This window comes from Euprymna scolopes, chromosome 22 (assembly GCF_053919585.1).
Source record: "Euprymna scolopes isolate OS-2025 chromosome 22, ASM5391958v1, whole genome shotgun sequence".
Lineage (NCBI taxonomy): Eukaryota > Metazoa > Mollusca > Cephalopoda > Sepiida > Sepiolidae > Euprymna > Euprymna scolopes.
This window is the reverse complement of record NC_136503.1, coordinates 104,380,473-104,393,994: the sequence shown is the minus strand read 5'-3', so window position 1 is coordinate 104,393,994 and position 13,522 is coordinate 104,380,473. Positions and strand designations below refer to the sequence as shown.

The 13,522-nt window shown below is 33.9% G+C and overlaps 1 protein-coding gene across 39 annotated transcripts in view; it reads right to left on the bottom strand.

Moving 5' to 3' along the window:
* LOC145243611 (tumor protein D54-like) overlaps window positions 1-13,522 on the bottom strand; it is a 298,992-nt gene that overhangs the window by 61,203 nt on the left and 224,267 nt on the right. For 18 of the 39 annotated variants that reach the window (XM_080106633.1, XM_080106629.1, XM_080106630.1 and 15 more), the window contains one exon: window positions 4,206-4,229. The exons of the other annotated variants lie outside the window; for them this stretch is intronic. In XM_080106633.1, coding sequence (XP_079962759.1) covers window positions 4,206-4,229 — 24 coding nt within the window. The remainder of the gene's footprint in view (window positions 1-4,205; window positions 4,230-13,522) is intronic. 39 annotated transcript variants of the gene reach the window in all.

Below are 13,522 nucleotides of genomic sequence, written 5' to 3'. Positions count from 1 at the left end.
CATCAGCATTCCCCAGTAGGGGCGCCTCAGGCGATTAGCAATAAACTAACCCCTTCTCAAAAGGAGAAAGCAAAGGCTGGGAGGGTGGCCCTCCTAGAGCTGCATAGAGCTAATATCCTACTGCAATCAACGGGGACCCGATTGTTACAGGAATGGTTTAATCTGTTGATTTTGGTGTCGAGGATAAAAATCTCTATAGAAAATTCTGCTACAAGAGGAACTTGTTGACTTTTATTAAATAAAACAAAAAATTAATAAATGTGACACAAAATGAAAGTTCACATCGACACTTTGTTAATGAAACTTTAGTCACATGCTAAGGGCGGTTGTGATGTGCATATGAATTTGCAAAGCGATTACATTAAAATACGTCATGCTATTAGTTATATTTAAAACCCAGGTCGTCTGCAAAGAGATTTGAAATCAAAATGATAACGAACAAAGAATTATTTTAGGAAGAAATGACAAAGGAAAGAAACATTCCTTCTCCACAATGTCAGTTAATCGAAAAGCATGACAGACAAAAGGGGTGAAAGAAAGCTGTCATTAGGAATCAGGTCGCAGACATGACAGAACTCATATCGGATGATATAAACAAAAGCTTCTTTAATAGGATTCTTAGAAGCAAGTTCGACAGATAGGAGACTCGTGCAAAAAAAAATAAAAAGAAAAAAAAGAGAGTCTGTATGACAAAGCTGGTGTAAACCACAGCCCCATTTAATCATCTATAACTGAATTTAATCTATATAAATAAGAGTAGATGCATGTATATGTGTGTGAAAATATTTAACCGATAAACTCTTAAACTACTGCTCACATAAGACTGAAATTAACAGCAAACAGTAATTATACACCAAGGATGGTTTATAATGAGTAAAATCTTTGTTTGGATGAATGAATAATGCTTGTATATATCGATATTCATTTCAACTGAGACATATTTCTATTACTTTTGCACATGCGCAAATTCATTCATAGCTTGAAGTGGTTTGATTTTAAATCTTTCTTATCTGTCAATAGCTCAATGGAACGAGGCTGGCATGCTAAATGTTTCGGTTTTGATTCTAACTTATGGCAATCAAGGCATTTTTTATTTTTAACTTTTAAAATTAGTACTATATATTAGGTACAATATAATATTCAATAGAGAATTGGCTCTGTAATAATAAATATAAAATCTGCATGGATTAAAATACGTTTAGGTGTATTTTACGACCAGCCTAGCCCCTTCGTCAGCCTCCCATTAGTTAAAAAATATAAACTTTTTTTTTTTTTTTAGCAAGGGGAACTGTTACACCAACAGAAGAGCAACAGATAAACTGCATTGTCTCCCTTACACAAATGCCAATTTTGCATTTATTGAGTTGGTTTTTACCAGTGGTCTATTTTTTTATTTTTAAGCCATTATCGCGACTCCAAAAATATGTCATATAGCGGCCATTTTTTTCTCACCTAAAGGTTGCCACTATTTTTTTTTTTTTTTAACTGAATAAACGCAAGTAAAAAACACTAAAAACTTATTCAGCTAGGTGGAAGAGTAACTTATCTTGCCTTTCGTAACATTTATTTGTTTTCTGATTAATGTTTTGTATATCTGTCTATTGTAAAACAAACCCAAACATTCTTTTTAGAGCTAATGTGTTTTTCTTTTTATATCAAGGGAAACAACTCTTGCACAGACAGGAGATAAATAGATAAATTGAGTGATCTTTTTTAGACTTTTTTTTTTTTTTTTTAAATCACAATTTCACCCCAAACAAGGCATGTTGCCACTTTGATGTACGGGAGCTACTATCAGACACATAAGTTGCAGTGATGCTATGTAGGGAGTTGAGTAGCAAGATGTCTGTTTACATTACACTTGAACTTCTGCATGATGTCAGTAGAGTTGAGGAAGCAGGAACCCGGAAGGGGATTCCAAAGTCCAGCAGTTCTAGGGAAGAAAGAGTAGAAGGCTTCCTTACATCTAGGGATCTTTACTCTGTAGGGGTTAGATTTTGCTGCTTATCGGGGGCATTTACATCGAGGGGGTACAAGGTCATGTAGTTTTTCGGAGCATCCACCATTAAAATACTTGTAAAACAAGCAGAGGGATGCAACATTTTGTTGATGGGACAGAACTTGAAGCTTACATGACAGTTCAGGAACTATCAGGTTGGCGACTCTCTTTTAAACCCTGTCCAGGAGTGAGGGACTAGTAGCAAATGCATCAGCCCAGATGTGACAACAATACTCCATACATGGGCGGAAGGTGGCCTTGTATAGGATACTTCCAGGCATAAGTAACTTTCTAGCATGGTAAAGAGAGCCCACCTTCTTCGCAATAGCAGCCGTGGCAATGCTCTCAATGTATTTGTTCCAACTCATGTTCCCTGTGAACGTTAAGCCGAGGAGTTTGAACTCCTGCCAATTGAAAGAATTGATTTAGGTAATAACATTATTAGGTTTCCATGTTTGATTTTATAGAACTAAAAGTGTAAAAAGATACAGATTTCACAAACGTAGAAAGACAAGAAATGAGACTTTGTAAAGTGACGTAACTAACGACATTAAAGATTGCTAAAAAGGGCTTTGAAAGGATCACGATACAATAGAAAAGGCAGTGGAAAAACAAAGAATATAGAGTAAAAAAGAATTTTGACTGAAACGCAGAGTTTTTGAAATGCTGCTCAGACAGTGCAGAAGCATTTAATGAAGCTGGTTCAGAAGGAATTAGGCATAAGATGGCGAATATTACAGAGGATGAAGAGTGCATTTAAGAAATCACATTCACTATCTCGCGTTACGGGCGAAAAAGTATGTGGAATTTGAATTTTCAAACGTAATCTCCATGAATGAATCCAGATTTACTCTTGATCAGTCAGAGGATGAGTTTCGTCATGTGTAGATATTCCAAAAGTTAGAAGAACAGATGTAGAGGATGTGTTGACCTGGGTCGGCTTATTAATGGTATGTTCACCCAAGTTGACTTTGTTAATGATGCTTTGACCAGGACCAAAACTTGATTAATGAAGTGAAGAGTAGAAGTTGGGGGAACATCCTTCGTGGAGCGGCTACCCGGGCGGGACATCCTTTGTGGAGTGGCTACTCAGGCTGGACATCCTTCGTGGAGCGGCTACCAGGGCAGGACATCCTTTGTGAAGCGGCTACCAGGGCGGGACATCCTTAGTGAAGCGGCTACCAGGGTGGGACATCCTTAGTGAAGCGGCTACCAGGGTGGGACATCCTTAGTGAAGCGGCTACCAGGGTGGGACATCCTTGATGGAGAGATGACCCAGGCAGAACATCCTTGGTGGAGAGGCGACCCAGGAAGACATACTTAATGGAGCAATGACCTTTGTGATACAGGCTGTGTTGTTAATTAATGGACTAATGTCATAAGAGTGGGGGGTGGGTGGCATAATGAGGTTCTTAGCTTTAATAAAATGATGCCTCAGCTTTGTAATTGCTAACCAAGTGATGCCTAAAATGGGTAACATTAATGAAGTGATAACCTGAGGGGGAGGGGGGGTGCACGGTAAATGGAATGATGACCAAGCTGACATTGTTAGTTAACCCATGCCAGCATTGTGAATGGAGTATTAATCAAAGTAACCGTCTTATTAGTTGGTGAGAGGCATTATTAATTAATGGACAGATGATCCGCGGGGAGTGGGGGTAAACATTGTTAATAGACGACCAAAGCAGGTATTGTTAATGTGGCAATGAGAAAGGTGAAAGTAGAACATTTTCAATGAAGTTTTGACCCAGGCTGGCAGCATTGTTACTGGAGCGATGAGCCCCATCTCGGTGGGGGGAGAGGGGATTGCTAAGGCGTGATAATCAGGGCACTACTGTTAACTAATGGAGTGATTATCAGGGAGGGTATTGATTAACTCAAAAGTTTTGAAGTTATTTAAAAGAACAAAAAAAAAAAGAAAAAATGGCATTTTTTTTTTTTTTAAATAAGTTAAAAACGCAGTATAGAAGGAAATATCCCAACTGGTCGGCCATTTTTTTTTGCTAATCAATTTTTTTGTATGCAGACGACATCAAATTATCATAACTTCTCAACATTAAAGAAAATCCAATCGCTGCACACTTTAAGGGTAAATAAAAAAACTTTTATTTTGTGATTGCTAACGGCAGGAACTAGCATCAGCCGCCAATGAGAGCATCCTCATCATCGCCGGGTGCAGGAGGAGGGAAACTAATCAAGTACTTACAAGTCCGCTGTAGAGGCAGAGGTCCTGCGTGGAGATAAATGTCACAATTGTTACAAAACACGGAATACAAACCAGAAAACAAATGGTGCTAAAATACCACATTCGTCCCTAATCTTATCTCGTATTACAAAACAAATTGCATACGTTGTCTAATTCATGAGGCTATAGTGCCGAATATCGTGAATAGAACAAACAAATATAATCAGTGTAACCATAAGATTACACACACGTGTGTGTGTGTGTGTGTGTGTTTATTTCAACCTCAAGGATTTTCTTCAATCATTACAAGTTGTTTCAATCAACAGGACAATAAAATTATCCTGCCAATCTCATCAGACCATCTAAACCAAAATAAATTTGAAGAAAGATTCTTTTAAATTATAAATAAACATTAAAAAACCAAGAGTAGGAGTGCTGGATAGATAAGGGAAAGGGAGGATTGTTAAGGAAGAAAAGAAAAAGGAAAATAAAATAAAACGGATGGGGGGGGGGGAGAAATATAGATTATATGTAGTTAGAATTGTAATTAAAGTTTAAGAATAGAAGGAAAGAAATTAAAATGAATTAAAAAGAAGGGAGGAGATTATTTGTTAAGTGGGGGGAAAAAAGAACAAAAAAAGAGGGAGAAAGGGAAAATATAAAAGAGTTACAAAGAGAGACCGAAAGGGATAAATAACAAAGAGTATGTCAAACACGTGTCAGTAGAGGGCAGCAGTAATTTGTACATGCCAACAAAGTCATAATTCCGTAAGAGTTTCTGTGATCGGCAGGATACTTTTATTGTCCTGCCGATTGAAACAACTTCTAATGATTTAAGCAAAATCCCTAAGGTTGAAATAAATAACATATTTAGCTCTACTAATGTATTGAGCACTTTTTTCTCCTGTTTTTTACCAAATATACCTCCTTATATAAAATACGCATCAGGTGTGCTGGAAAGTCAAATCACAGCGCAATATTATGAAAATAAACAAATATTTTACTACATCATGTAATAATGCATTGTTTTGGCTTCAAATGTATATAATACATATTTTATTTTATTCAAATTCAACCAGCGCTTCTAAGGAACAAAAATCTTAATGTGAATCCCGCGTGACCAACGCACCATTCCGAGATTTAAAAAAACTACCGTAAAAACAACAAACGGACTTCTACTTGCTGATTCTCTGCTCCTACAACAACATGGCAAGAAAAAAAAAAAGAGACACATTGCTTCGAAATATATTTATGAATTTCAATATAAATTTCAAACAAAATAAATGTCTGTTTATTTTGTTATAATGTGTTGTTTTGGCTTCAAACGTATATAATACATATTTTATTCAAACTCAACCAGCGCTTCTAAGGAACAAAAATCTTAAAATATTTTACTTGTTTGAAATTTATAATTTAAATATATTTCGGAATCAAATTCCATCCTCAGTATTTTGTACATCTTTTTTCTTTCCTTCTTTCTTGTCATATTGTAAAGTAGGAGGAAGTAAAGTCAGTTAGTAAAGATCCGCGTGTTGTCTCTTAGTGGTTATATTTTGAAATGTGGAAATGGTGCGTTAGTTATGCGAGATTAACATCAGGTGTGTGAGTTCCGTTATAGAAGCGTTGATTCAATTTTTGACTCTGAAATATATTTAAATTATAAATTTCAAAAAAGTAAAATATTTGTTTTTTTTCGTAATATTGCGTTGTAATTTGGCTTTTAAGCGAACCAGGTGCGTATTTTATTTTATTTAAATTAAATCAACGCTTCTATAATGGAACTTACACCCCTGACACACACACATATTTTTTTTTTTTTTTCATTAAATAAAACAGACGTTTGTTGTCTATTAATTCTGTTTTTGATCCTTTCCAACTTCCGAATAACGGCCTTCACTTCTGGCAGAAACTGGCTGATGTAATCACCATATTTGTCGTAAGTTCAAGTACTTTACCAATAATAATAACATCCTGAAATGTTTGTAAGGTTATTAAAATAATTAACCAATGAAAATAATATACACATTAAAAATAATTAACCAATGAAATTAATATACACGTTAAAAATAATTAACCAATGAAATTAATATACAAGTTAAAAATAATTAACCAATGAAATTAATATACATGTTATTAAATAAAGTATAAAAATTATATAAATTGTTCGGTAATGGTGAATAAAAGGAGAGCCTAACTTTCAAACATGCCGGAAGTTGGCACCCGCGTCTCTAAATTGAAGTATGGAAACACAGAATCAATACAGTTTCCAAATATATATTATGTTTATTTTTTTCACTCCATTATAATAAAAATATATAAAAATGTGTAAACTATTTTTATATATTTTTTAAATGCGTATCTTATTAACTTTAATTAAACATAGTTAAAACTGTAAAAATTATGACAGTCATAATTTTTTTTTCATGTTTCTGAAATATATTTTGAAAATATCTAAATAGTTTGACAAAATATATAACATTAACTTAAACAGTTATTTGAAAAGATATACGATTAAAACAAAATTTTTAAATGGATAAAAAAGTTTACATATTTTATATATTTTTATTAGTAGGGAGTGAAAAAAAATAAACATAAAATATAATTGAAAATTGTATCAATTCTGTGCTTCCATACTTCAATTGAGAGACACGGGTGCCAACTTCTGGTGTGTCTGAAAGTTAGGGTTTCCCTTTATTCACCATTACCAATTGTTCAAAACCAGTTAGATTAATCCATCCCTGATGATAAATCCAGAAGGATTGGAAAGTAATTGGACTTACAACAAATATGGCAATTAAATCAGCCAGTTCCTGCCAGAAATGGCAACCGTTATTCGGAAGTTGGAAAGGATCAAAAACAAAAATAGACAAAAGGCGTCTATTTTATTTAATGAAATATGCTTAAGAGAAAAAATTGCTGCCTAAATATACATACATCTGTTTTTTTTTTTTGTAAAAGGTTTTCTAATTATATTTCACTCATTCTGTATACCAATCCTATTTGTTTAGAAGCTCAATATATGTTAAATATTACAACAGAGCAATATATAAAAAAGAATAACAATATAGCTACATTCCAAGATCCAAATATTTTTCATGCAAAACAACTCAAGCATGTTACAATTCAGTACATTTTTTACTAATTCGTTTCGTTATGCAGAAATAATAATAAGTGATTGTTTCTACATAACGAAACAGATCTGTAAAAAAAAAAATGTACTGAATTTGTAACATGCTTAAGGAACTGTTGATTGAGATTGTCAGACTGACTTCCTCATCTTGGTTGTTATTGTCACAACGTTTTGGCCGTTTTGCCCTCCGGCCTTCATCAGGTGTTTTGTATCGAACTGAGGAACCGTTTGTTAGGAGTCTCGAACCCAACCCTTTATTATTATTATGGGGGTACCGTGTTCAGACTCCAGCTAGGCTCTGGGACATAGTTGCTGATTCTCTGTTTTAAATGTTACTTTTTCACTGCCTTCGTTCAGGATTGAACTCAGCACCTTTGGGTAACTGTAAACTTTGATACAACGTCTAGGACCACTCGGCCATATGTCACTAGGGTTCGAGACTCCTAACAAACGGTTCCCCAGTTCGATACAAAACACCTGATGAAGGCCGGAGTGCAAAACGGTCGAAACGTTGTGACGATAACAACCAAGATGAGGAAGTCAGTCTGACAATCTCAATCAATGAAAACACCTCATCTCAAAAATACAGACAATTGCTTAAGGAACTGTTTTGCATGAAAAATAAATATTTGGATCTTGGAATGTAGCCATATTGTCATTCTTCTTTTATATATGAGGCGCTGAATGTCATAACTCGGAAAGCACCACAAACAAAAAAACGGAGAAAAATGCTGTTAAAGTTTAGTTTGATGGGTATACTGTGCATTAGTTGATTTATACACGTGCTCCGGTCTGAATTCGAACATAATTACTCTTTTATGTGTTAGAGGAGGCTATGGGGGATAAAATGATATACTAACTTGATATTTTGTTGCAATGGTGCTTACTAAGTTATTACATTCAGTCCTTCATATATATTAGAAAATCCTGTATTTTGGGAGAAATAAGATCAATTATGTAAGAGCATAATATATTTATTACCAGGGCTATGACAACATTTCATTGTTTTTACTCTCGAGTATATATCCGACACAGACACAATCAACCGAGAACCACATCACTCTACATAAAAACATACAAGATATCAATGGATATATATACCTGGGAATCAAAATGAGGAAAAGAATATACTGTTGTCATAGCCTTATTACATATACTATACAGTAATATTTTGATTAGCCATTGATACCTGCGGTTTCAGAAAGAACAGAAAAACTTGCATGTTTAATTGAATTCATCAAACAATAGTTTGATATATAAAGCACGTACGGTATTTCTTAGCCTAACTGGTAAACATCACCATACTAAAACTGACAGTATCAATAGCTGATCGAAATATGGGTGCTTAGTATTAGCTGGAAGTAAAAATCTTGTGTCTACAAACAAAAGAGAAAATCTATTTGCTGTTAAATGTATAATTTTTCATATAGTGCCGACATTTGGAATGAGTTTTTGTACAAAGTTAAAAACGTCCATTTTTTTCACCCCAATAAAAGTTGCATATTTAATCAAATTGTTTTTTTCAAAAAATACATTTTAATAAAGGATGACGGATCATCCAAGATATGAAAATTGAAGTAGTACCAACGCTTAAAATAATTTTATGTGTATTCAGATTTTCATTTTAATTTGTCAAATGTGAAGAAATTCATTATTCTTAAAGATACTCATATCCAGACATTTTAACAAAAAAAAAAAAAAAACTACAAAAATTCAAAATGGTTTAAAATTCACCTGAATTATCAAAATATCAGCAGCTTCAGTGAATTACAGTGAGTCACAAACCGAGAAAATCCTCAAATCTCAGATATTTTGGAAGTCTTGTCAGTGTATACAAAAGAAAAGTCCCTTCTGACCAATACTTACGTAACCTCAGTTGTATTTTAAAAACGTAAAAGCAAAACTAGTCTTTACTTTGAAAATATATTTTAAAAACGTTTTTAAATTTTGAAATAAAAAAATAAAAATATTTTTCGTGCAAACTTAAAAAAACATTTCAATGTAAAGCCTAAAACAAATATTTTTTTTTACAGAATATTTTTTAAAAATTTCAAAGTAAAGACTATTTTTTATACCTGATAAATGATATTCACTTTTTCCCTCGGAAGATTTTAAGATTTTATCGTATATCAATAACCCCTCGCTACTTCACAGGTTTTTCAATATATTAATATTGTGGATTTCCACCATAAATCCATAAAAACCGTGATAATCGACTATATTTTTATGTATAGTACTGAACTGTAATGGCGCACTGTACAACCTAACAAGTGTTACAATCTTATCAATATAGTAAAGGGTGGGTTATAAACATTACAGGGATGGTTTTAAACAGCCTATAAACGATTAAATAAGGTAAAAATAATGGTTTTTGTTCTACTTTGTGGATTTTCGAATATCACGTCCCTATCTACCGTGATATTCGAGGGAATACTGTATAATAGTTAAATGTTTCTGCGAAAAGGATTTCAGATCTCGTGAAAGAATATGTCTAACTTCAATTTTTTTTAATTAATTCACAGTGTTTTTTTTTTTTTTTTTTTTTTTTTCATTAAATAACTAGTTTCACCTTCTGTGAAAAATTTAGATTTAAAGGACATTTATGGATGAATATACTGCTTTGTTGCAATCTCATGAAAATATAAATTGTTAAAGTAACTTTTGATTTTTCTATTTTCAATCTTACCTTACTGTGTGTATGTGTGTGTGTGTGTGTGTGTAAATCTACATGCGCGTGTATGTAAATGTGTGCGTGTGCATGTGTAAATTTCTGTGCGTGTGTGTGTATGGAAATCTGTGTGTTTCCCTTGGAATTATAACATTAAGATTCTATCAAACTTTTTATGTACAGTAACCCCACGTTCAATTAAATCTACGTGTGTGTATATAAATGTGTGTGTGTGTGTGTGTAAATGCGTGTGTATATGTGCAAATGTGTGTGTGTATGTATGTGTGTAAATGTGTGTGCGCGTGTATAAATCTGTACGTGTGTGTGTAAATATGCGCGTGTGGAAATGTGCACGCATGTGTGTGTGTGTGTGTGGAAATGTGTGTGTGTGTGTGTGTATACATCTGTGTGTGTATGTGTGTGTGTGTGTATACATCTGTGTGTGTATATGTGTGTGTGAGAGAGAGGAAAAGCACATAATCTATCATAAATATGAAAAAAGGCAAAAGGAAAAAAATCGAACAACAGAATATTTGTTTGGACAAATGAACATCTTCAGAATAAAAATTAATATCTTGTTCTGGAAGATTTTTTCTATCTCTTAATTTATTGGTCTTTTTACACGCACACACACAATATATATATATATATATATATATATATATATATATATATATATATATGTGTTTACAAACTAGACAAACCATTACTCGTTGTGTCAACATCAATGCATTATACATAGGTTAAATACAGATAAGAAAGAAGAGTTGAAACGATCAAATTCAACTTTAAGCAACTGTAACAGAACCAACAGACAAAAACATTTTTAGACATGTCCAAGTTTCACAAAGGATTTCAAAATACATGGTGATGTCATACACATTCTCTCTCTCCTTTCTTTGAATTATTTGCATCATTCCATTCCTCACACTATTTTCCTGATTTACATCATTCACCCTTCTTCCCAATATATGATAAAACATGACTGCCTCTTTCCCTCAAGCCATTCATGAATTCATTGTTGCTCATCATTCAGAATCCCATTCACATTGTTTCTTGAAAGTGTTTGATGTATTGCTACAGCTTTCTTTGCATTTGTACAGACAGTAGGTTGCTGTTTCTTTCTGTCCGAGCAGTGCTCAAACTGGGCGATTGTCCTGACCATCTATATATATTGATCAATGCGGTGGAAACTCCTTATATCAGACAATTGCTATTCAATTTGGACAATCCCCTTTTTATGGGGAGCTGGTCCCCCCCCCAACATCTTGGGGGAACAACTAGCCCTAGTTGGGTAAACAACCAAAAAAGAAACTGCCCCCCCCACCCCCGCAGTAAATGTTAACTCCGCTACTTCTATTTGAATTCTGTTTTTAATAAATTTTTAAATAAATTCAAACGTGTTCAGTTCCTCTTTCTTGCTGGCCGAGCGGGTAACGTGTTACTTTTGCACACTTTATTTTTCACCTTTAACTCGAGGCTTCGGGTTCGATCCTACCTACTTACAAAAATTGTTTTTTTTAAGACCCCTGCCCACAACACAAACACCCGGGCAACGATTTTTTTTTTTTTTATATATATAATATTTAAATAGGGTGATTACTTCGCTTATTATTTTGTTTTGATATACCCCCCCCCACCAACACAAACACACCAATAAACACCAGGGCAATGCCAGGTACCCCCACTAGTTGTACCTAAAGGTATCTTCTGCTCAGCACAACGAGATACGAAACCATGAAGAGAATTATTCCTGTTTGCTTCCGTATTACATCAGTCACCTGCTTTCCAAGACCTCACGTTACCCTGATCAGGGGGGGAGGGGGCTGAAATGGGTTATCGACCTTGCTCAATGGTCTCCCACACAGTAGTGGAAGGAATGATAGGAGTGCTGCCCTGCCACCCCTATACAACGCCCAGTATTCTCAAATTTTTTTTTTTTTTTTTTTTTTTACACGGTGGTCACCACTTATCCAGGCCCGGAAGCCACTCAGGAATAAGGATTATTGCTTGCAAGTACAGTACATTTGTGTGGAGATTTAATGAAGTGTTTACTTAAGGGGGCGGTTCATTAGGAATTTGTTAACGTTGGACTTGAAGACATCCAAGTTGTAATCAGGTGGGAAGCAGGCAGACAGAACCCATCTGGTACTGGCCAGGCTCATCATTAATTAACTTCTGGAAGCCAATGTGTCAACGTGATTATGGTGTATATCATGTCACGATAGACTTTTTTTTTTTTTTGCATCATTCCATTCCTCCTGCTACTTTTCTAATCTTTTTTTTATTCACGCCATTCGAACTTCCTCCTCCCATTCACATACAGATGAAAAGGGAAACAGAATCACTAATCAAAAAACATATCAAGTTTTAACAAAAGCAAAGTATTTCTAAATACATTGTGATGTCGTAAGAGGCTCTTGATTATTTCCATCATTTCATTCCTCTCAAAACAAACGTACAAGATCCTCACAGTTTTAGTACTATTAAGATTATAGAAAATGGATTAAAAATATTTATATTATTTTTGTTTTATTATCACTGAGGTATTTCAGTTATAAATTAATTAAAAAAAAATTTAAGATTTTTCTTTTAGTCAAATATGGTTAGGACGATCATCAAGTATGGACACTGCTCGGACAGAAAGAAACTGCAACCTACAGTCTGTACAACCGATATGGGAACAGCAATTCAAATAACACAAATTTAGAACAAATAAAAAAATATTAGGTTTCTGAATTTTTGAGATGTAGATTGATAGTTTGGATTCGGGTTTACTGTTCTCATTTTGAGTGTTATTCTCACAACGTTTCGGCCAATAAAACTGCAGAGACCTGTTGTGTAATCAATTAATGTACTAATTAAAATTCAGTTGTATTGACACTTTTTTGGAGGTTGAAGGTTCAATCGTCAGTGCGGGTGATATTCGGAATACAATTGTGAATTACTTCTGCCTAGTCATAGCTGACAAAACAAGAGAAATTTATCCTATACGGATTAAATAAAGGGTTCAGTTCAAAATTGAGTGTATATTCCCAAGTTAGGCAGAAAGGTGTCTGAATTCGACAAAATACACCTGAAGTAGGTTGGATGTTACAATTGACTAAAACGTTGTGACAATAAGACTCAAAATGAGAACAGCAGTTCAAATAATCCAAATAATAGAAGTAAACAATCCTCATCTAAAAAAAAAAAGAAACAATCCGAATAATTCAAATGATATGCATGAAAAATAAGGGAATCACATTTTGATATTAAATTCAATTATTTAAAAGAAAATCAACACAACAATATTATCAGATAATAAGATAAAAAAAAAAACGGGTTTGTATTAATGTACACATAGATTCAAAAAAGTTGTCAAAAAACAAATATATAACAAATAAATGTTATCAAAGGCAAAATAAGTTACTTTCCTACCTAACTGGATATATTTTTCGTGTTTTTATTCAATGTAACATGTTTATTCAGCTCGAAAAGCATACAGTGTTTACCGATGTATTGGAAAATTCAAAATGGCGCCCGACACTCTCTTAAACA